This window comes from Muntiacus reevesi, chromosome 4, assembly GCF_963930625.1.
Source record: "Muntiacus reevesi chromosome 4, mMunRee1.1, whole genome shotgun sequence".
Taxonomy (NCBI): domain Eukaryota; kingdom Metazoa; phylum Chordata; class Mammalia; order Artiodactyla; family Cervidae; genus Muntiacus; species Muntiacus reevesi.
Genome location: NC_089252.1, coordinates 143948891 through 143972244, shown reverse-complemented (window position 1 = coordinate 143972244; position 23354 = coordinate 143948891). Strand labels below are relative to the sequence as shown.

Genomic DNA, 23354 nt, shown 5'->3' with positions numbered 1-23354 from the left:
GCTGTGGATCTGGATCCCTGATGGGGTGGGGGTTGGGGAGGACATCGGTATGTTAAGGCTCTGCTTGATGGGATGTCTGTACATGTTGGGGTCTCTGACGTGTGTGTGTCTATGAGTGTGGGGGTGTTTGGGGGTCTGTGCTTGGGGGCATCCACCTCTGATGAACAACAGCTCATATCTTGGTACTGGAGGGGAGGTAGGAGGTCTCTGACTGGGATTCCCTGGAGGTGATGTGGTGGTGGGCATGGGGACAGGGTTGGAGGGGACTATTTAGGGAGTGTTGGTTTTTGTGGGAAGAGGTGAAGGCTGTGTATGTGATCCCATGGTCAGGAATTTTCATATACTGAGGCGGGAGTGGAATGAGGGAAGAGAGGAAGTGGACCACTGGTCTTTCAGCGGCCACATGTGATGAGACCCTTCCCCTGCTGGCTACCACTCGTCCCTGCAGCCCCTCTCACTTCCCTCCCAGCTCCCCCTTATGCCTCCGTGTGTCTGGATTTGGGGGGCTGTAGGACACCCCCAGGCACCCTTCAAGATGTACAGTGTGGTCCTAGTGGCAGGGTACCTTAGAGACAGCCCTCTCTCCCTCTTTGCTTAGAACAGTTCCTCTGTTCCCTTGGAAGAGGGGAGAAACGGAGCTGGCAGTCCACGTGTGTAGGAGATTCTCAGCGTTATATTCGAGTCATGAGCTTAATTGGAAACTCGGAGACCACGCACAAGGGAGAGAGTGGGAGGGAGGCAGGGGCATAAAGTTGGCCCCCCCACCCCGGGGACGCAAACTCAGGCACCGTGGGAGGGTTTAGGAGGCACCGGAGGGGCCCCGGGGCCAGTCTGTCCTTTAGAAGCCATGGGCGTCCAAGTACCCAGAGCAGCCCGAGTCAGGATGGGCCCTTTGCCCAGGGCTGGAGGAAACCGGTCATTCTGACTCTGGGGGGTGAGGCGAGTAGCCCGCCCCTCTCCCTGAAAGAAATGAAGAGACAAGCGGGAGGAGAGATGCAGGAGCAGAAAGCAGTCGTTGGGGCAGGTCAAGCCGGCTAGTTCCAGAAGCTCCAAGCCCCGCCGCCGCCCGAGGCAGGTACGGTTGGCTTGCCGAGCGGTGAATTAACAAAGCGGAAGGCGCTATGCAAAGCGCACCCGGCGGCTGTGGCCACTGCTCTGGTCGCTGGGCGCGCACAGGCCGGTGCTCACCGCCAGGTTCCCGCTGCAGGGGGCGCTGCAGACGCTGCCCATCGCCGGCCGGGAGCCCGACATGCAGAGGTCCCCGCAGACGACCCCGCCGCGGGAGCTGCTGACACCTGCGGGGCGAGGAGGATGTGGCTCAGTCTTCGAGCAAGGTCGTCGTCAGAGGCTCTTGCATGCTGGCCAGAGTCCCCCCACCCATTCCTCTCTTGTTCAGAGCCACTTCTCTCCATTCTATTCCTCCTTCCCCCTCAAACACCATCATACCTGAACACTACTTCCTGTAGTCCAACCTCAAGAATCCTAGATAAACTGTTAGACCAGGCCCTCCCCCATAGGCAGGAACAGCTATTTAAGTAATTATAATCATTCACTGCCACATCCCCCTCCTTCCTTTCAGGGTCTTAAGCTGTGGCCCCTTGAGGCCCTCCTGTCTTTGTAAATAAAGTTTTATTGAAACCTAATCACATCTATTAAGTATTGCTATGGCTGTGGCTGCTTTCACATTACAACAAGCAGAGCAGTTGAGCAGAGACTGTGTGACCCACCAAGTCTGAAATATTTACTATTTGGCCATTTGGTAAAAAGTTTGCCCACCAGGAACCCCAGGTTCTTATTTCAGAACCCACAGTACAGATTACTTACAGACATTCAGAGCGCCAATGCCTTCACACAACCTTGTGGGGAGAAGAAAGAGACAAAAATTAGTTGGGGAGAGCAGAACCAGCAAATTCCCTCCTCCAAATAATCTTGATGCAAATTAGATGTAAATGAGATGCAGACATGACTCTGAACACAGGTTGGAGGGTGAAGAGACATCCTCTGCACAGATGTGGTCCTCACCTCTGCTCCTCGCCCTCCAGCAGGCGTCTGTAGGTGGCGATCTCAATGTCCAGGCCCAGCTTGGAGTTCATCACCTCCTGGTACTCCTTGAGCAGGCAGGCCATGTCCTGCTTGGCCTTCTGCAGCGCCTCCTCCAGCTCTGCCAGCTTGCAGTGGGAATCGTTAAGGGCCGCCTCACCCTGCTGCTCAGCCTGGGTTACTGCAGCCTCCAGCTTGGCGTTCTGGGGCGGAGAGTAAGGTTATTAAGGCTCCTTTTTTAGGACTTAGGGTCAGAGACCAGGTATCCACTGGCCATTGACTGTCAGGAGAAGAAGGGCCCTTACTGGTTTGTTAGCTCAGGGGTTGCAAATTAGTGCTCTTGGGGAATGTCAGCACAGTGTCCTTAACTTTTTGAAATTTAACGTATAAACCCACATTCCTGGCCTCTCTTGAGAAATCAGAGGATCTGGCCACACTGGGCCTGCTTTTCCAAAGGGTCTGTCGCAGTTTGATCTGATGAACTCTGCCCATTGTGCTTTCCAGTTTACCGAACCCTAGTGCCTTTGGTATAGCCTGCTTCACTCATTCACTAATCTCTGGGGACATCTCAGTGTGTGATCACTGGCCTAAAACAATGGGCCAGAGAGGTGAAATGGCCCCCCTGCCTCCCAAATCACGGGATGAGCTAGTGGCAGGGCTGGTTTGAGAGCATAGGTTTCCAACCCCTCAGACTGTGTTATTTTCTCTGCCTCATTCTGTCTCAGACACCATGAAAGACCAGGTCATCCCATTCTCCTCCATAGCCCTCCCCCCACAATCCACATTCAGGGGGAATGGAGAGCATTATCTATGGAGGGGACTTGTTTAAAGTTTCATGTTGCTCCTTTTCCCACATTTTGGTAAGGTGTCTGACTTCAATCTCCCTGTCTCAGGCCAACCCTGTTCTCTTTCTACATTGAGGGGTGGGCCAGGACCCTGTACCTGGCAATTGGCATTCTCGACCTCGGCCGTCAGCCTCTGGATCATGCAGTTCAGCTCGTTAATCTCCTCCTTGGTGCAGCGCAGGGCCTCCCCATGCCGGATCACTGTGGCCTCGATCTCCTCACACTGGGGGGAAGCACAGATGCTCATGAAACACAGGATGTGTCATCCGACTGAACTCCACAGCTTGCACATCTGCACCCCATCCCGAGAGCTGTCTGCCCTTCCCTTGCCCACCCAGACAAAAGTCAACGCTTTTTCAGCATCCCTCCCCACCCCGCTAATGCTTTCAGATTTTAGCATCCCTTTTCGGGGAAGGGAGTGCTGGACCACTCACCTTGCTGCGGTACCAGGACTCAGCCTCGGCCCGGCTGCGACCGGCAGTGTCGTCATACTGAGCCTGGATCTCAGCCACAATGCCGTCCATGTTCAGGTCCCGGCTGTTGTCCATCTTGACGATGACCGAGGTGTCTGAGATGTGGGCGTGGAGAACTTGGAGCTCCTGAGGGGAAGTGGGGGAGTGTTAAGAGCCCCTTGGACCATAGCCCCGCTCCAGGCAGCCGGCTTTCTCACTTGCTTTCCTATCCCACGCCCCTGCTTCTTCCACAGCCTCACTGTCTGAAACCCCAATTCAAAGGTGACATCTCCCCTGCAACCCTGGAACCTCTCAGTGCTCCTCAGGACCAGAGTCCCGAGGCTGAGAGGAGTCCAGCTCTGAGGCCTGCTTACCTGACTTCAGTCAGGGCCTCCTGTCTTGATCCTTTGGATCTAGGACTAGAACTTAAAATTTGTGATCATTGTCACCACACTAACTGGGAGCACCAGCTTGTCTGGGCTTGGCAGATAAGACACGAAGCTATGCCTTTCACCTTCTGACAGCAGACCTGCCTCGGGTCCCTCAACTCTGCCCTGTGTCCCCAAACCAAGAGTTTCAGGAGCCAAATGGTGGCAAGTACTTTCCAATGTCTAGCTGCCATCCTCCTTGCTGCCCAGCCGCTTTGTGGCCCCTCACCTCCTCATACATCTGCCGCAGGAAGTCAGTCTCCCGGGTCAGGGCCTCCACGTTGGCCTCCAGCTCTGACTTAAGGAGGTAGGCGCCATCCACATCCTAAAGGGAGAGGGAGGAGCAAGAGTCTTAGTGGGGAGACAGCACAGAGCTCTCCTCACCAGGGAGGGTGCACTCCCTGGACCCTCCTTAGCTGCTCATTCCCGTGCCTGGTGTCATGGTATTAGTGAAGTCCCTTACTCGTTTTGAGGGGTCAAGAGCAGGTCTGGGTGAGAGAGGGGGTCCCAATGTTTCCAGGCATTCCCCTTGGTACTAGGATGACCCCTCTAGAAGGCACTATCATGAAACTTAGGATCTGATGTAAAATAGCTCGGTTCTAACGATGATCCACCTCTCCCTGCTCTGCAATGTTATGGAAAGAATTCTAGAGATATGTGGTCAGAAGTCATCCCAGGGATCAACTCTGCTCCCAAACCAGTGTGACTCAGGGCGAGACCCTTGCTTGGTCTGTGGCTCAGTGTACTGAGGGCGGTGTTGCTGAGTCAAGTCCTAAGAGGTGAGGAGCGACAGCTCCATTCATGCCAGCATTTCCCAACCGTTGCTGGCCAAGGATGGGGCCGTCCACAAGCATTCAGGTGCTGTTCTGTTCACAAAAATTTATGCAATGCCTGTTTTCTGCCAGGCTCAGAGCAGGAGGAGGTGGGAAGCCATTGGGCAGATGGGAGTTAGCTTGGATGGTGGAAGATTGCCCTGCTTGAAGCACTGTGCTGATGTCCAGGGCCACTCAGGGACCACTGGGACATTTGGAGAAAGGAATAGGGGAGAGGTTGGGCTGTGTGATTCTGGGGAAGTCACTTAGCTTCACTGAATCACAGAGTGCTCCCTCCACCTCTGTCCACGGTTCTGAGTTGTGGGATGTGTATTCTGGGGCCACTCACCTTCTTCAGGGCCACAAATTCATTCTCGGCAGTGGCCCTGAGGGCCACCTCCTCTTCATACCTGGGGACAAAAAGGGCACAAGTTTCAGTGGCTAGTTTCAATAGGCTGGGGTTTGAAGACAAGCAAAGAGAAGGAAGGTTCAGGCAAACACATTCCAGGAACTGGATCTTTTGGACGTGGTCATGGAATCAAAAAGTGTCCATCCCTCTCCTCTGGGCACTCAAACCAGCCATGTCACCCACTGTTATTCCTGTTTCAGAGGTAGGGTGGGTGCCATGCACATTCTTGCAGGCCTCCTTTCTGTCCCTGAAGCTAATTCCCTGGTGGTGGTGGTGGCACCCTGATCTAGTTCAGGTGTACCCCTTTCCTGTCCTCTTGACTTTCTTATCCTTACCCCTCTCCAGGGCCCAACACAACACCTGGAACATAGAATAAATGCTCCATAAATGTTTGATAAATCAAATTAAAATAAACACAGAATGATGAGGTGGCTGGAGAAGCACAGACTCGCCAATGTTTCCTCGCCCATCTCAGAAAAGAAAATAATTTCCCCACAGGCTTTCTGTCACTCTCTATTTCCTAGTGGAAAGTTCTTCTAGGGGTCTAACCCAAATCTATCCTATTTGATCTCACCCCATTTCCTTTCTCCACAGTCTCCTCCCCGGTGAACTCACTTCTTCTTGTAGCCCTCCAGTGCCTCCAGTATGTGGTTGGACTGTGAGGCCAGCCTCTCGCCGTCAGCCTCCACATGCTCAGCCTCCCGCCTCAGCGTTTGGATGTAGCCCTCGTAAAGAGCCTCCAGGTTGCTCTCGCAGCACTCACGGCCCTGGTGCAACTGCAGCTTGGTCTCCAGCAGCTTGTTCTGCTGCTCCAGGCAGCGCACCTGGTGTGGTGTGGAGGTGGGAGAAACAGTGAGAGGAGCCAATAAGCCCAGCCCTCCTGCAAGAGCAGGCAGTGAGAGAACTGGAGTTCACAGCGAGGTGTGCAGAGGCAGAGGGTGGGTGGATGGCATCGTCCTTGCTGGGCTCTCCTGGCCTTAGGAGGCAGCTGGAGACTCCTTGTTTCCTGATTGCTTGCTCGGATCTGGGTGAGGGTCTGTCCAGTTGGGCCTGGCTGGGGTGAGTGAGACACTGAAGGGCATATGGGTTGTGCTGGGTTGGGTTGGAGTAGAGACAAATGGGGTGGACAGTAGTGACAATCAGGGAAGGTTTCCTGGAGGAAAGGAGTGTAGAGGAGGGTTGAGAGGGTCAGAGTAAGAGGAAAGCCTTTTGCTCTGACCCTCACCAGTGCAGTGGAGCTCTGTCTTCAGTGGCCAGCCTGGGGCTTGAATGGATGGTCAGCCTGGGCAGGGCTTCCTAGCTGGGGAGGGAGGTTGGAGGGGGCAGTTTCTCACCAAGTAGGATGGCTGGGGTCTGAAGAGGCCTGGTGGAGGAGACACACACTCTTGTGTGTCTGGAAGCCAGGCAGGTAATGTGAAGGGGAGATGATTTTCAAAAATAGGGAGGGTGGGGGCTGTAGGGAAATAAAGCATGCAAACCTCTGCTGGAAATCATTCAAACTGGAAAGATGCGGCAGCAGCAATCACTGTGCCACCAGAAAGGACATCAGCAAACAGGACGAGGCTCCCTGGTCTCCAGTTTTCCCCTTCTCAGATTTTTTTTAGCTGGATTTGAGACATTACCTTGCCTTTTATAGACCTGGTATCCTTTCATCCAACCTGATGAATGCAGCTAGGCAATCCCCGTGGACCTCCCAGAAATGGGGAAAGGGGACTGCTGATATTATGTGGGATCATTTTAGGGGGTGTTAGCTGGCAGGGCTCGAGCCATGGTGGTGAGTTGCTTGCCTGTCTTGATCCCTGTGTTTCCTTTGAAAGTCATGGCCAGCACACACACTGCACCTAGCAGAGCTTTGCGGCTGAGAGGGGATGCCACCGGCCAGCATCACAGAGAGAATCAGTGGAGAACTGGACACAGAGCCCATGCTGCCTGCTCCTGAGCCAGGAGCCTTTCTGCTCCACTCCCTGGCCACCTTTCCTGGCTGTGAGTTCCAGCACACTCAGGATAGAGTGCCTGCTGAAGTGGGCCAGCTCTCGCTCGAGAGGAGTAGGGGAGCTGGGCCTCAAGCTTTGAACTCTCTAGCCTCAGGGATCTGGAGAGCCTGGAAGAGCCAGGCTTGGACTCCTGCTCTGCCACCCACTCTCAGGGAATGTGGGTGGGGGCTGGGGCCGGTCCTGCCGTAATTCCCCATCTCCTTTCTCCTCTATGTGCCCTCAAAGGACTACTCTGGTGGTAGTGGTTCTCAAACATAAACCCTTCACAGGCCAACTTCAGGATTTTGCCTGTTTTACTCATGATTTATCTACAAATGGATTTGTTTGGCATTTCACTAAACACTTAAATGGGGCTTAAAGGGGTAACTTTATATTAACATCATAGCTATAAAACCAGTATCACTAGGCATACATAAGAGGAAAACAGAAAGCATGAAATTCTAGCTGAAACTGTTGCCCCAGACAGCTTTGAAGCTGAGGCTTGCTCTCTTTCATTAAAAGCGTGAGAGTAGCAAGTATTAGAGGAATATTAAAGACATATTAATACCTAATGAGATTTTCCCCATTTGATCTTAAGGATCAAATTAAATAAATTAATAAATTAAAGAGGTGAATTTTCACATCAGGTGTTTTGATGTTATTTAATGCTTCAATGGAACATCTAAAACTATCACATAAAATATCAACAGTCCTCATTCCCCATTTCCAGGAGAGTTGAGTTCAGTCGCTCAGTTGTGTCTAACTCTGCAACGCCATGAACTGCAGCACGCCAGGCCTCTCTGTCCACCACCAACTCCTGAAGCTTGCTCAAACTCATGTCCATCGAGTCGGTGATGCCATCAACCATCTCATCCTCTGTCGTCCTCTTCTACTCCTGCCTTCAATCTTTCCCAGCATCAGGGCCTTTTCCAACGAGTCAGTTCTTCTCATCAGGTACCAAAGTACTGGAGCTTCAGTTTCAGCATCAATTCTTTCAATGAATATTCAGGACTGACTTCCTTTAGGATTGACTGGTTTGAGCTCCTTGCAGTCCAAGGGACTCTCAAGAGTCTTCTCCAACACCAATGTTCAAAAGCATCAGTTCTTTGGTGCTCAACTTTATAGTCCAACTCTCACATCCATACATGACTACTGGAAAAACCATAGCTTTGACTAGATGAAACTTTGTTGGTAAAGTAATGTCTATGCTTTGTAATATGCTGTCTAGGTTGGTCATAGGTTTTCTTCCAAGGAGCAAGCATCTTTTAATTTCATGGCTGCAGTTACCATCTGCAGTGATTTTGGAGCCCAAGAAAATAAAGTCTCTCACTGTTTCCATTGTTTCCCCATCTTTTTGTCATGAAGTGATGGGACCGGATGCCATGATCTTATTTTCTGAATGTTGAGTTTTAAGCCAACTTTTTCCTCTCTCCTCTTTCACTTTTATCAAGAGGCTCTTCAGTTCTTCTTTGCTTTCTGCCATAAGGGTGGTGTCATCTACATATCTCAGGTTATTGATTTTTCTCCCTGCAATCTTGATTCCAGCTTGTGCTTCATCCAGCCTGGCATTTTGCATGATGTACTCTGCATATAAGTTAAATAAGCATGTGACATTATACAGCCTTGACACACTCCTTTCCCAATTTGGAACCAGTCTGTTGTTCCATGTCCAGTTCTAACTTTTGCTTCTTGATCGCATACAAGTTTTTCAGAAGACAGGCAAAGTAGACTGGTATTCCCATCTCTTGAAGAATTTTCCACAGTTTGTTGTGATTCACACAGTGAAAGACTTTGGTATAGTCAATAAAGCAGAAGTAGATGTTTTTCTGGAAATCTCTTGCTTTTTCAATGATCCAAAAGACATTGGCAATTTGATCTCTGATTCCTCTGCCTTTTCTAAATCCAGCCTGAACATCTGGAAGTTCTCGGTTCACGTACTGTTGAAACCTTGCTTGGAGAATTTTGAGCCTTACTTTGCTAGTGTGTGAGATGAGTGTAATTATATGGTAGTTGGAACATTCTTTGGCATTGCCTTTCTTCTGGATTGGAATGAAAACTGAACTTTTCCATCCCTGTGGCCACTGCTGAGTTTTCTAAACTTGTTGGCATATTGAGTGCAACACTTTCACAGCATCATCTTTTAGGGTTTGAAATAGCTCAGCTGGAATTCCATCACCTCCACTAGCTTTGCTCTTAGTGATGCTTCCTAAGGTCCACTTAACTTCGGACTCCAGGATATCTGGCTCTAGGTGAGTGATCACACCATCGTGGTTATATAGGTCATTAAGATCTTTTTTGTATAGTTCTTCTGTGTATTCTTGCTCTCCAGGCAAGAATATTGGAGTGGGTTGCCATTTCCTACTCCAGGGGGTCTTGCCCACCCAGGGATTGAACCAGGGTCTTCTGCATTGCAGACGAATTCTTCACCACTGAGCCACCAGGAATGAATTTCCAGGAGAGACTGGCCTGTAAATTCTCAGGTCCTGCCAGGACTTCCAGGCTCAGGAAGGGTGGGATCTTGTTTGTGGGGACCCTGCCTGTCTGGACAGAGGTTGTATATAGTAACAGTGCTCTAATCAGGAGCCCCTGCTCTAGACTCAGTTTTCTGTTCTGTCTGTGCCCTGGAAGTGTGTCCATCTCCTGCATCAGCCTGGGGGCTCACCTGGCCCACATCTCTCCTGCCCACCTGGCTAACCCTTGAGTGCCCACCCAGGAAGGGAAGGTTCAGGAAGGGTGTGGTCAAGGACACCCACCTTGTCGATGAAGGCAGCGAACCTGTTGTTGAGACACTTGATCTGCTCCTTCTCCTTTTGCTTCACGCACTGCGCATTAGGGTCGATCTCCAGGTTGAGGGGCGTGAGGAGGCTCTCATTGACTGACACGGTGGTGATGCAGGGAGGGCTGGAGCCTCCCACGCCGCCGGAGCGGCACCAGAAGCTGCGGTCGCAGGACCGGGCGCGGAAGCCCTCGCAGACGCTGCGGCTGCCGAAGCCCCCGGTGAGGCCGCGGTAGCAGGAGATGCCGCGGTAGGGGGCGGCCGTGATGCAGCAGCGGCCGGGCCGGGGTCCGCAAGCGGAGACGCAGCTGAAGGCTCGGACCCCGCCGGGGATGCAGACGCGCGATGAGAGGCAGGACATGGTGCGGTGGCGGCGAGCGGCGGTGGTAGAGGGCAGCTGGACCCAGAAGCCCACCATGTGCCTTATATCGCGGCCCGGAGTGGGGGAGCGCGCGGCCCACTCGTTTATGAGCTTGGAGGTCGGGCTGCGCGCCTCTGCGAGCCGGAATTAAAGTGAACCAGGCCTCCCGACTGCCTCCATAAAACGGCGTTCGCCTCCCGCCCGCGCGCGCTTTATGGGTCCGGGTAGCGCCTGCTCAGCTTCGCCGGCCTTGCGCTGCTGGCTCGGGGCCGGCCGTCCGCGGCCCTAGGCCGGGACGGGACCGGGAAGCGCAGGGGCATTGGTTCTAGTTCCAAACTGGGCAGCTAGGCACCCCTGACCCCACCAGCCTGCGCCACCGCCCTGCAGGCTGGGAAGCTTTGGTCTTAGTTGCCTGGGCCGCTCTGCGAGGTCTGTGTGTGAGTGTGTGTGTGTGTGTGTGTGTGTGTGTGTGTGTGTGTGTGTGTTTTGAAGGAGAGGCATCTTAGAGGTCAGTTCTGAAAATTCTTGTCATGATCTGGGACAGGTGAATAACCTTTCTGAACCTCAGCTTCCTCATGTGCAAAATAGGGATCCTAACAGCACCCGCAGCAGCACAATGAAGGGTATATTTAGGGCCCTACTTAGCTCTTAATAAGAGCTCCATAAATGTTTGTTTGTTTATTTGTTCTGTTTATTCTATTATTAATTTGCCATTCATCCTGTTTCCCCTGGGACAAGAACTCTCTCTCCTCTCTTTGTCAGAAGAGAGCTCATAGCCCCTCACCTAGTAAGGTTGGATCCTCCACTCCCACCCCTCATACTTCTCTCCACTCTACTGGCAAGGAGAAAGGGAGTTTGCAGTTACGGAGTACCTACCATGTGTGGGCTTCCTGGGTGGCTCAGCAGTTAAAGAATCTGCCTGGAATGCAGGAGATGCAACAGAATCGAGTTCAATCCCTGGGTTGGGAAGAGCCCCTGGAGGAAGGCATGGCAACCCACTTCAGTATTCTTGCTTGGAGAATCCCATGGACAGAGGAGCCCGGTGGGCTACAGTCCATGAGGTCAGAAAGAGCAGGAGATGACTGAAGTGACTGAATACACACGCACATACAATGTGTGAGGAATTTATACTGCATTATTTCATCTAACCCTCAGGGCATTCTTATGAGGTCAGAATTACTGTGCCCCTTTATTTGATTAGGAAGGTGAACTCAGAGTGAACTCAGAGTGGACCAATGGCTTATTTAAGATCAAGCACGGGGGCTTCCCTGGTGGCTCAGTGGTAAAGAATCTGCCAGCCAATGTAGGAGACACAGGTTTGATCTCTGGTCCAGGAAGATCCCACATGCCGTGGGGCAACTAAGCCCGTGAGCCACACTTTTGAATCTGTGCTCTAGAGCCTGAGAGCCACAACTACTGAGCTTACTTGTGCAACGAGAGAGTAGCCCCCGCTCCCCACAATTAGAGAAAGGCCCTCGTGGCAACAAGGACCCAGCACAGCCAGAAACAAATAAATAAAAATAATGATTAAAAAACCAAGGTAAAGCACAGAAGGGTCCATCAAGGGGCAAAGTCAGAATCTGGAAGGAGGCTCCCAGCCCTCCACCAAGACTCAAGGGTCTGAGTCTTTAGGACTGAATGAGAGTTAAGTCCTCATGGAGGCAGGGGCCCAGACTGCTAGGTTTTGGGGTCTTAGAGAAATCAGCCTGTTCCAAAGCCTTCTCCTCAGCGGATGCTTGCTCATGGTTACCAACCCTAGAAGGCTACAAGCCATCGTAATGGTAGTTAATTATGTGTCCAATTATGGACAGAGGAAACTAGAGTGTGAACTCAGCAGCTAGCATTAAAGAGAAATACACAAATCATCTTTAGCTTCCTTTGCTTTTAAATATGACTTGTTATTATGCAAGGGGGTAATTAAATCCTGGAACACCAGAGGTCACCCTGGCCAGCCATGCCTGGCTTCGGCTGCCTGGTGTCCCATTTCTAGGGAGTGCCTCGCTGCCCCCTTTGCTGTCTTTCCCAATTCTCTTGCGGCCCTGAATCCCTTTGGTCCAACTTTGATTTTGCAGGGGTTTCAGTGTAACCTTAGCCATCCTCTGTAGAAGACAGAGCCCACCTCCAGTGTCTGCGCTTCTGCTCCCAGCTCCAGCTGTGTGACTAATGGTTTCAGGATTATGAATTTCTACTCCAGTTTTCTTTCTTCTTTAAAAAAATATTTATTTTTGCCTCTGCTGTGTCTTCGTCACTGTGCGGATTTTTGTCTAGTTGTGGAGAGAGGGGGCTACTCTCTAGTTGTAGCAAGTGGGCTCAGTAGTTTGTGACACACGGGCTTAGTTGCTCTGCATGTGGGATCTTTCCAGGCCAGGGATTGAACCTGTGCATTGGCAGGTGGATTCTTTCCCACTGAGCCACCTGGGAAGCCCTCTACTCCAATTTTCTTTAGGGAATAAATTGGTATTGAAGAAGTTTTCCCTTGGTATCTCCCTCACAAGAGGAAATGGGCTTACCCCAAAGTATTTAATTTCCTTAATTTAAAGTTTTAAATTAGACTTACAGAAGCACTTTCATGATGCTTGCTTGGATCGCCTTCTGCATTTTGGTGGATGGATGGAGCAGATTTTCTGTGCTATCACAATCAGTGAGGAGGTTGATAATCAGCTTTTGTTCACACTGATAATTAAGTGCATTTAAAGTTCCAAGAGACCAGAGGGCTGCAGGCGGAGTTGTGCTCTCTAACATAACCAGAAGGATGGAAATGACAGGTTTGACGACTAAAGCACTGTGGTCCCCCAAGTGTCAGTACCAATTCCTGACCCAGCTCCAATGTCAGATCATTCAAGGACACACTTCCCCATAAAGAGGGTTGGTGGTCAGAGTGATGAGGAAGATGGAGGCTGCTCCATTTTCAGCCAGATCTTCTAGAAATTGTTCCCTTGTCCCCTTTATCTCTAACCTACCGGTCAACTGATGGAAAGCTAACTCTCTATCTTCCCAGGTGGCTCCGTGGTAAAGAATCCATCTGCCAATGCAGGAGACACAGGTTCAGTGCCTGGTCTGGAAAGATAGAGAGCTAACTGATGGAAAGCTAGCTCTTTATCTTGGCGTCGTGTCTCTACCCCCACCATAGGCCCCTGGAGCCGATTCAAGGTAGGGAGCAAATAGGTACCCAACAGAAGCCAGGCTCAGAGTTGGAAGGAGTCTGCAGTCCCCACACTGGGCAGGCACACACAAAGGACTTTAATACAAGGCTGCAGGGGGTCTGGCTTTAATGCCAGGGTACTTGGTGGGAGAGTCAGCCTCCAGGGCCTTAGGGCCAGAGGTCAGGGCATGGTCTTGCAGGAAATGACAGCTTGGTTGGGAATGAAGAACACTGAAGAGCTGGATGTACAGAGAAGAGAGATGGGAGGAGGGTTCAGGCAGAGGGAACTGTGTAAGCAAAGCAAGGGAGGACAGAGGATGTGGGAGAAACCGCTGGCAGCGAGTCTGCTTTGGTTGGAAAACGGGATGGATGAGGTTAGGGGGAAAGGAAGCAGGGGGATGGTGAATATGGTGGATGGGTAAGGTGGGCTTAGACTGTCAAGCTGAGTGTGAGAGGAAGTTGACCGGGAGAAGGCCATATTCACCGTGTATAAGCAAATGGGATGTGGGGATAGTACATGGAGGGGATGTGCGTGTGTCTACTTTTGGTAACTCACGGCATTCTTATGAAACATCTTGAACATCAGCATGCCCATTTCAGAGACACACCTCTTTTTTCTCCATGGAATAATGGTCAAAGTGTTTCTGGAATCAGACATACCTGGGTTCAAGCCTGGGCTCTGCACCTTGCAATCTGGGTGAAAATTCCATAACCTCTCTGAGCCTTAGTTTCCTTTGTATCTAGAATGAAGATAATAAAACTTATCTGGGGATGTGATATGGATAAAGTGAGTGTATATGTAAAGCATTAATACAATGCCTGATGCATAGTAAGTGGTCAATAAATATCAACTGTTATTATTGTTGTTATCATTTCCCCTCTATGGCTCATTGGTTGCCCCAGGTACCTTCCCTTTCAACCATCCTGGCCTCCCCACTCCCCTCACCCCCACCCTGGGCCTGCCTTGTGTTCCAGGTCTGGGAGCTGGAGCCTCCTGCCCACTAAAGTTTCTTGGGATGGATCCCAGGTCCCACCACTCAGTCCAGGCTCAGAGTTTATTGGAGAAGTCCCCAATTTTCTGAAAATGCCCCAGAAAACAGGGAGGCCTTTGAAAGAGACTGTCTGGGGGAGTGTGGCCTTGTACTTAAGGTCTAGTTGAGGGAGACACTCTGTTAGGTGTGGGTGAGGAATCTTGAAGGCCCACAAAGAGGGATGGAGGTGGGTGGACAGAGGGGGTTTTAGGGATTCAGATACTGAACTCTCACACCACACTGCTCACACACATCTACCCACTTCATGGATCCCCCGGCATGAAGTGACTGAACAAATACTCTTTTTGGTTTTGTGCCTGGCTTTTCCATGTCTTGGTGGGAGTAAACACAATCTCCTTCTGGTCATGCCAAGTGTCAAGTGTCATTGGTTGCCCTGAAGAGTTGGCCCCCAAGACCCTGCCTGTGAAGCCCCTGGAAGGCTCTTGCTCTCAAAGCTGCCAAGGTCCACCACAATCTTCCCATCCCAGGCAGACCCACCCTTTGTCCCTTGTCTTAGTGCATCTTGTGACCCAAACTAAAAGTCGGAGGTTATGAGTCCAGCTGACCTGAAAACCATCATCCCAACCCGGCTTCCCTTCCTCTCCTCAATTATCTTGCAAAATGCAGAGTCCCAGACCTTGGTTGACCTAGGCTCCTTGGCACCCTCAGGCCTTGAACTATGGAAAAAATTCTGCCAAGGCTTCAGAGTTGCCTAAGTGTAGGATTTTCCAAAGCCCCATCTTGATGATATTATCCCAGGAGAGGAGAAATGACTGAGAAATTCCCCAAGCCCATAAAGGTGACAAGAAGGTTACTTCACGTGACGACGCAGACAGTGCCAGGTGTCTGGGTTTATAAAAGGCACAGACAGTGAGGGAGAGCTCAGAGCACTTCTCCTCTTCCTCTGGCTTCATCTCCTCCTGCCTTGAGCCACTATGACCTGTGGATCAGCTTGCTTTAGCTCCCGTAGTGGAGTCCACAATTCCAGCTCCTGTGTGACCACTCAAAGGTACAGTTCTGGTCGCACCTTCAGCTGCACCTCGGCCTGCGGGTCCAGACCCGGCCGCTGCTGCATCACGGCTGCTCCTTACCGCGGCATCTCCTGCTACCGCGGTCTCACTGGGGGCTTCAGCAGTCGCAGTGTCTGTGGGGGCTTCCGTGCTGGTTCCAGCAGCCGCAGCTTCGGGTATCGCTCTGGCGGCCCCAGCCCTCCCTGCATCACCACCGTGTCAGTCAACCAGAGCCTCCTCACGCCCCTCAACCTGGAGGTCGACCCCAATGCACAGCGCATAAAGCACCAGGAGAAGGAGCAGATCAAGAGCCTCAACAGCAAGTTTGCTGCCTTCATTGACAAGGTGGGTGTCCTTGGTCACACCCTTCCTGAACCTTCTTTCCTGGGTAGGCACTGAAGGGTTAGTCAGGGGTCAGGAGAGATATGGACCAGATGAACCCTGAGTCTGATGGAGGAGATGGACACACTTCCAGGGCACAGACAGACCAGAGAGACGTGAGCATAGTGCAGGGGCTCCTGGTATGATAGCACTGTTACAATGTACAAGAGAGACAAGAATGGGCTTGGAACTGCATGTCAGAGGGAGGCGACACAGACCCCCGTCCCCCATGGGACACATGAAATTTACATCAGAAATAGAAACAGAAGAAAAAAGAAATAGAAATAAGACTATAGGGTCACCTTTGGGGATAATGCTGCCTGGAATGCTTCGTTGTCCCCCGCCCCCACCCTGTCTCCGCATCCCCCTCTGACTCTCACTCACTCACACACTCTCACATTGAACCCTGGGGCCAGCTGAGGCTTCCCTTTAATGTTCACTTCAGACAGGAATGGGCCAGCAGGAGACCTAACTGGGGAAGGTTTCCCAGGGGAAAGCTTGGTCATTTGGGGGGGGATTCTGATCCCTGGCACAGTGAAGCCAGGCATGAGAAAGGACTTTTCCACTTGATCATGGGTACATGGACTCAGATCTGCAGCCATCTCAGTGACAGAGATCCTCATGTATGTGTTGGGGTGGGATGGGGGAAAGGAATCGGCGGAAGTTTTGGGGGGTGGATGCTGCAGGATGCTGGGATTACGGCTGTCTGGGTGACTATTCCTCTGGGTGGCAGGTGCGCTTCCTGGAGCAGCAGAACAAGCTGCTGGAGACCAAGTGGCAGTTCTACCAGAACCAGCGCCGCTGCCAGAGCAACCTGGAGCCCCTGTTCAACGGCTACATCGAGACGCTGAGGCGGGAGGCTGAGCGCGTGGAGGCCGACCGCGGGAGGCTGGCCTCTGAGCTCCACAGCCTGCAGGAGGTGCTGGAGGGCTACAAGAAGAAGTGAGTGCATTTGGGAAAGTCCACTTCTCTCAGAAAGGTTGACATGATATGACAGCTGGGGACCCACTGAGCACACTGGTCTTAGAAACTTATTTCTTCATTAACTCACTTTTTACTTTTGTCAGCTTTAAAGGCAGTGACAGGAGGACACATGAAGAGAAGCTGAAATGTCAGCAAAGAACCTTTTTATATTGCATCATGAACTTCCTAGGATAGGGACCATATCCCTGTTCATCCATCCATCCACCCATCCATCCATCCATCCATCCACCCATCCCATAAGCCTGTTCTGAACACTTACTCTTTTGCTTTACTGTGCTAGGTACCGGAGGTACAAAAAAAAGACACTATGTCTCCTCCACTGTTCATAATCACTGGTTCAAATGACTAGTTCCATCCACCTTTCCAGGCAGTTTATTATACTTGAGTAATAACAAAACCAGTATCTTTAAAGTGAATCATGTCTCAGTTAGAGAAATGTGTAATTAGGATGTGGGTGAGAGGGATGTTTCAGATATCCTGGGGGGTGGATGTGATGGGTCAGGTTGAGCCCCCCTTTCCATTACTAGCTAAATCTCTTGTTTCAAATTACCTTACCTTGTGGAGGTATGAAGAGGAGGTCACCCTGAGGACCACGGCAGAGAATGAGCTTGTCAAAATCAAGCAGGTGAGTAGGTCTGCTTGTGGGATAGTTGCCTGGGCAACTATACTGATGCCTAACTCAGGGCATCAGTATGCCCTTGTTCAGTTAATAAACTTATATTTTATTCCAATCGATAGAAGGGCATTTCCCTTCTTACAGTCTAGGAGATCTACAGGGCAGGAATGCTCTGGCTCTTCCTTTATAGAGTTGCCTAGAGAGATGGAAGGACTTTCTAAAGTCACACAAGACATTTTGCTAGAGTTGGTGGGAGACCTTAGTTCCCTTATTCTTGACTTCCTGATCTATGCATATGACTTGCTTTGCAGGGCTGGGGATGGGGTTGGGAGAAGTGGAGCCCCCCTGGAAATCCTCTGCAATGACCAAGGACTGCTGTGTGTTTCTATCTCCAGGAGGTTAACTGTCTCTATGTGCACAAAGGAGATCTGGAGGCCAATGCACACAGCCTGGTAGAGGAGGTGGACTTCCTGAAGACCCTGTATGAAGAGGTGAGCACCAGCAGAGAGGACATTACTCAGCCCTCCTGATTCCCAGGCCAGCCTGTGTACAGAGGAAATAGACAGGGGTGCCTGCAAGCGTGAGGGTTTTGGAAATTGTAGTCTTGTGTGTGTGTGTGTAAAGGTAGAATGTGAACTCTGTTCTACTTGGCTCTGGATGGTGTATGTAATGTGAATGACTCTTGGCCCCACAGGAGTTGAGAATCATGCAAGCCCACATCTCAGACACCTCAGTTATCGTCAAGATGGATAACAGCCGGTACTTGAACATGGACAGCATTGTCGCCGAGATCAAGGCTCACTATGATGAAATCGCCAGCCGCAGTCGGGCTGAGGCTGAGAACTGGTACCGCAGCAAGGTGAGTGGTCCAGGACACCTGCCTCCTAGACGTGATGCTGGGAGGGATTTAAGGTGTATATTAAAAAAGGCTACCTTTGTCTAGGGATTCTGATCCTTAGGGACGGTAGATAAAGTATTGACACCTCAATGGGGTAGGAAGGCAGGGCTGCCGTGTATGGTTGCACAGGCTGAGCACTGAACAACCTGCAAATCATCTACATTGTCCTGAATGTGTGGGAGGTCCCGTCCTGAGTTTCATGAGCCTCTCTGCTTCCTCTCCCAGTGTGAGGAGATCAAGGCCACGGTGATCCGACATGGGGAGACCCTGCGCCGCACCAAGGAGGAGATCAATGAGCTCAACCGCCTGATCCAGAGGCTGACAGCTGAGATTGAAAATGCTAAGTCCCAGGTAGGATTTTTTTGAGGCCCACCCAGGGTCCCACCAGCAGTGTGTGTGCCCAGCTGGATCTCACCATTCACTCTGCAGCCCATTTGTATGACTTGAGTCCTAGGTTATGGCCCCTCAGGGAGCTCCAGTTGATGAAGGGGAGAGGTCTGTTCCTGGGGTGATCTCATCTGGGTGGAGAGACTGGACACATCCAGGAAATGGACACAGAGACCCAGGGACCATAAGCCACCTTGTTCTCTCCTGGGCCCTTAGAACTCCAAGCTGGAGGCCGCAGTGACCCAGGCGGAGCAGCAGGGCAAGGCAGCCCTTAATGATGCCCAGGGCAAGCTGGCGGGGCTGGAGGAAGCCTTGAAGAAGGCCAAGCAGGACATGGCCTGCCTGCTTAAGGAGTACCAGGAGGTAATGAGCTCCAAGCTGGGCCTGGACATCGAGATTGCCACATACAGACGCCTGCTGGAGGGAGAGGAACAGAGGTGGGTACATTCTGCACAGCTGGGGCCTCAATTGCATAGACCTGGTCCATTTTTTCCCCCTCTACTACTTCCCCATTCCTTCTTTTGCTCACATCTTGGAATCCTTTTTGACTCCCTCTCTGCTCCAAGGAGAAGCTAAGGAGGACAGTCTCAGTTGAGCCCACTGTCTGATTTCTAATGGGCTCCTACATCATTTGGTTAGGGACAGTAGTTTTCTGGTTCTCTGAGGGAATAAAAAGTTTATGATGTATGACATTTGTGTATTTTAGTGGTATAAATACTTCTATCATGACTGGGCTCAAGCTACCACTGTGATTTCATGCAGAGTTGGCTAGAAATGTACAAAACAGTATCTGTGAACTAACTGGTAGGAGCTGGTGCCAGAACACCCTTGCTTAAGGGACAGGATAAAAATGGCCTCAAACTGAAAGGGCAAATAGAAAAATACACTTCGATTAGAGAGATGAAAAGCTTGTGGCCCAGGGAGACTGGATTGTAGATGGTAGAGCCAGTCAGTAGGAGTGGGGTAGGCAGTCTGAAGCTGGAGTCCCGGGGGCAGCCCCCCTGTAGTAGGACCCTCTTCCTAGAGGGACCTGGGAGGTCCTGCACCTGGTGTTCTCTTGGAACAGAGCTGGGGAGACGCTGAGCCTCTAGGGGTGCTGGACCGCAGACCTCCTCTGACCTTCTGGGGAGGGACTTGGGTGGCTCCTTAGGTGACTGGGTTCAGAGCGGGTGACTTCTGGGATCGTTGTCAGAAGCTAACACCCAGTCCTAATGCTCTTTTCTCTCCCACATCAGGCTGTGTGAAGGCATCAACGCTGTGAATGTCAGTGAGTAATTTGGGCCCTGAAGGGGAGACACTGAAGTGAGATGGTGGGAAGAATGTCTTAGCTCTGAGGGTGAAAAGACCCAGGGAGAGGAGTTCCATTCAATAAGAGCCACACAGTTACAAAGAGGGAGCTGGTTGACAGGTTATGAGTGGAATAATACTTCATCCCAGGCCTGTTAGAGTGTCAATCTTATTTTCCCCATCATAGGAAGCTCTGACTTTCTCTTTGTCCAAACACACTTGTCCATACTCCAGTTGTCTTGTTCCAGATCAAAACAGGTATTTTATCAGCGTGGTTGTCCCCATGGAGGTCTTCCTGAAACCAGGTACAGAAGAATAGATTAAGAAAGGTTGAGGTCATTCCCATCCAAAGGATGGGAGTCCTGAGACCACACGGGATTGTCTTTCTCCCTGGAGATGTGGATGATCTAGAGACAACCTACTGGGTGTTAGGGAGGGAGTTGTGTTTGGGACCAGCTCCCCGCCACCCCCGAAGGTTCTGACTTACCATTATTGTCTCTGTGCAGGTGTGAGCAGCTCCCGGGGTGGAGTTGTATGTGGTGACCTCTCAGTCACCCGTACCAGTGGCATCAGGTCCTCTGGGGTGGGAGCCTGTGGCAGCAGCTGTAAGAAGTGTTGAGTTGGCAGGACTTGAGGAGGCACCCGAGCCCCAGCCCATCTCACCCGCTCCGAGCCTCCCAGCTGGCCCGTCTGCCCAACCCTACCATGTGCAACCCGTCTTTCTGACTCACCTTCTCTACTGTCCACCTCTCAATCCTTGTGTGGGAATCCCCTCCTCCCCTCCTTGTCTCTTGCCTGCCTACGGCTGAGAGAGTCTTCTGGGAGGAGTGATCCGTGGATGTAGTCTATTTGAGGATTCTGGGCTCTCTGATCCCACGAAGAAGGCAACACCTAAGTCCCCCTCCCACCTTTCTTTCCCTTGCACTCTTTAATGTTCATCGCTTCCTTTCCCAAATCTTCTTTCCTCCTTGCTATCTGTGCTTGAAATAAAGTCATCTAGTTTTCATCATATATGTGCATCTTTTTGTCCATTATTTCAGGCCTGGAGCAGGTGGGTGGGGTCTCCAGGAAGCAGGAGGGGTGGTGGGTGTGGGCCTGCTGCTCGGGCCATGCTATTGTAAGCTTGGGGCTGGGGACATTGAGGAGGGGTGCGCCGATGGCTCAGGGCTCTCTGAGGTAATTCTCTAGTGCTAGGAAGTGTCTGACACAGTGTTGGCTTATAGTAGGCACTGAGCAATGTTAAGAGAATGAATGAGTTCATCTCTGAGGTTTCCAATTGACCACGGGGCACCTCCACGTGAATGTTGCACTGATAATTGAAATTCAAAAAGCCTTAAAAACATCTCATCATTTTTCCCATCTACAGATGCCCATTCATCAACTTTCCTTCTTTCTATCAGTTCTTTCTGTAAGGTATAGTTCGGGCGAGGCAGAAAAGGAAAGACGACCTCAACAGAAGTAGGTTACCTTTATTCAGGCAAGGAGGGGCGACAGTTGGCCTAATGACCGGCTGAGTGCCGAGAGGGACCAGGGAGGCTTCATATTTATAGGGAGGTTTGTGGAAGCGATAAGGGAAACGTTAACCAGGCGGGATATTTTGAATATTCTTTTGTTGAGATGACATTTGTAGTTGGGCAGGGGGTGATAAGTCTTCTGGGCAGGTGTAGGGGGTGGAAAGTTTCTGGACAGGGGATGATAAGTCCCAGATCGATGCAACTGGCCTGGAGCATCAGGGTGGAACTAAAGTTCTGCTTTGTTTTCTCCAAAGTTAGATGATTTATCAAGGAGCCTTTGAGACTGTTGTTTTCTTTTCTAGGCCCCAAAGACTCCTTCACTTTCTAATATCTCCAGCTTAAAACTCTTTGACACCTATTTTCCCTATGTAATGAGTCACCAAACTTTGTGAATTGTTTTCTCTGCAACTTCTTTCCTTGCAGTAAGTCAGACTAGGAACTCTGAATAAACTTTTTGTCATTAAAATTCTAGATAATATACTTTAAAAATATCTTAATGCATCATGAGCTAGCAAGAACACATGGGAGGTGATCAGAGTTGGATAACAATAACAATAAGCATGACTCCAGGGAATTATGTGAATGATGGAGCCTGATGGCATGGAAGGGACATCTGTTCGTCATTGGCATTCAAAGGATGGAAGCCCACTATGGTTAGGGGACTGGACACAAAGCCTAGGCCCACAAAAGGGAGAATTGAAGCCAAGGTCCATAATAGGCAACTGGATGATACTCAGTGAAAGGGGAAGCAGGAAAAGAATCTGCAAAAAGAGAGGAAAGAAACATGTACATCTTGACCTTGGCTTTGGTAAAGAAAAGTTTTTCCTGCTAACTTTAAATCACAAGTTTACCCTCATCCAGCTCTGGGCTGGAGTTCACTTTTTTTTTTTTCTTTTGGTGACAAATACCCACAGTACCATACATGAGAACGTTGTTTAAAATGAGCCCAGGTAGGTGGCTCTCCCCTGAATCTGGCAAGAGCAAATACAAATCTTTTCTAAAGGAATGCCATTCAAACCCAGGCTTCTAGAAATTCTTCCAGAGAGTGTTACAACAAATGGAAGCTCATAATTAATCAACAATCATGAAATGTGAACCAAGATGCTATCATCAGAGGGATGAGCAGAAGCATCTCACATCAGCCTAATCCCTAGGAAGATGACTTGTGTGTGTGCTCAGATGCTTCAGTTGAGTCCAACTCTTTGTGACCCTAGGGACTGCAGCCCGCCAGGCTCCTCTGTCCATGGGACTCTCCAGGCAAGAATACTGGAGAGAGGATTGCCATGTCCTCCTCCAGGGGATCTTAACTGACTTTGATAAATTAAGGATGCTTTTTTTTTTATCAAGTTGCATGGCTTGTAGTATCTTGGCTCCCCGACCAGGAACTGAACCTCAGCCCCACCAGTGGAATCAGAGTCCTAGCCACTGAACCACCAGGGGAGTCCCAAGGATGCACAATCAATTTTAGCTCTAGAGCAATCACCAAAACAGTGTTTATTATAAAAAAAAGTGCTAAAAACAAATAGAATAAATAACCTTGAAATGTTTAAAAAATGTTTGATTAAATCAAAAGAAGGCAGGAAACGATCTGTAGAGAACAACAACAACAACAAAAACCACACCAGACAAATGTGAAACAGACAACAAAATTATTGACTTAAAACCAATCATATCAATGATTACATTAAATGTAAATGTAAAGAACTCAGCTCTCAATAAGAATGAAATGGAGCAGGACCCCATAGCCCTTGCCCCCTCATGTCCTCTGCCTGCATTTTGTCTGTGGAAAAACTTTAGCCAAAGAATAAGTTTAATCAGAGAAGTCAGAAAATGCAGAAACAAAGGAAAACAATAAAAGGAGACAACATAATAATAATGTAGTCATTAAGCATAATCAAGAACATTTAGTTCCCTCTCAAGGACTGTGGATAATATGCTGAGCCATATCCTGTGAACCATCTTATAGATACTGAAACCCTCACCAGGTGGAAGAAGTTAACTATATGAT

General features: G+C 50.3%; 2 protein-coding genes across 2 annotated transcripts; one reads left to right on the top strand and one right to left on the bottom strand.

Moving 5' to 3' along the window:
• Positions 1-1119: 1119 nt before the first annotated feature.
• LOC136167526 (keratin, type II cuticular Hb3-like) lies at positions 1120-10096 on the bottom strand. Its single transcript, XM_065935058.1, has 9 exons — positions 9713-10096; positions 5602-5810; positions 4927-4987; positions 3995-4090; positions 3320-3484; positions 2983-3108; positions 2023-2243; positions 1825-1856; positions 1120-1295 (listed from the first exon to the last, which is right to left on the bottom strand). Exons 1-9 carry the CDS (start codon positions 10094-10096, stop codon positions 1120-1122), a joined length of 1470 nt encoding a protein of 489 aa, XP_065791130.1.
• Positions 10097-15204: 5108 nt separating this feature from the next.
• On the top strand, positions 15205-20451 carry LOC136166063 (keratin, type II cuticular Hb1-like). Its single transcript, XM_065932092.1, has 9 exons — positions 15205-15624; positions 16394-16602; positions 17209-17269; positions 17656-17751; positions 17955-18119; positions 18384-18509; positions 18762-18982; positions 19781-19812; positions 20339-20451. The coding sequence occupies exons 1-9, from the start codon at positions 15205-15207 to the stop codon at positions 20449-20451; spliced, it is 1443 nt and encodes a 480-aa protein (XP_065788164.1).
• Positions 20452-23354: the final 2903 nt, after the last annotated feature.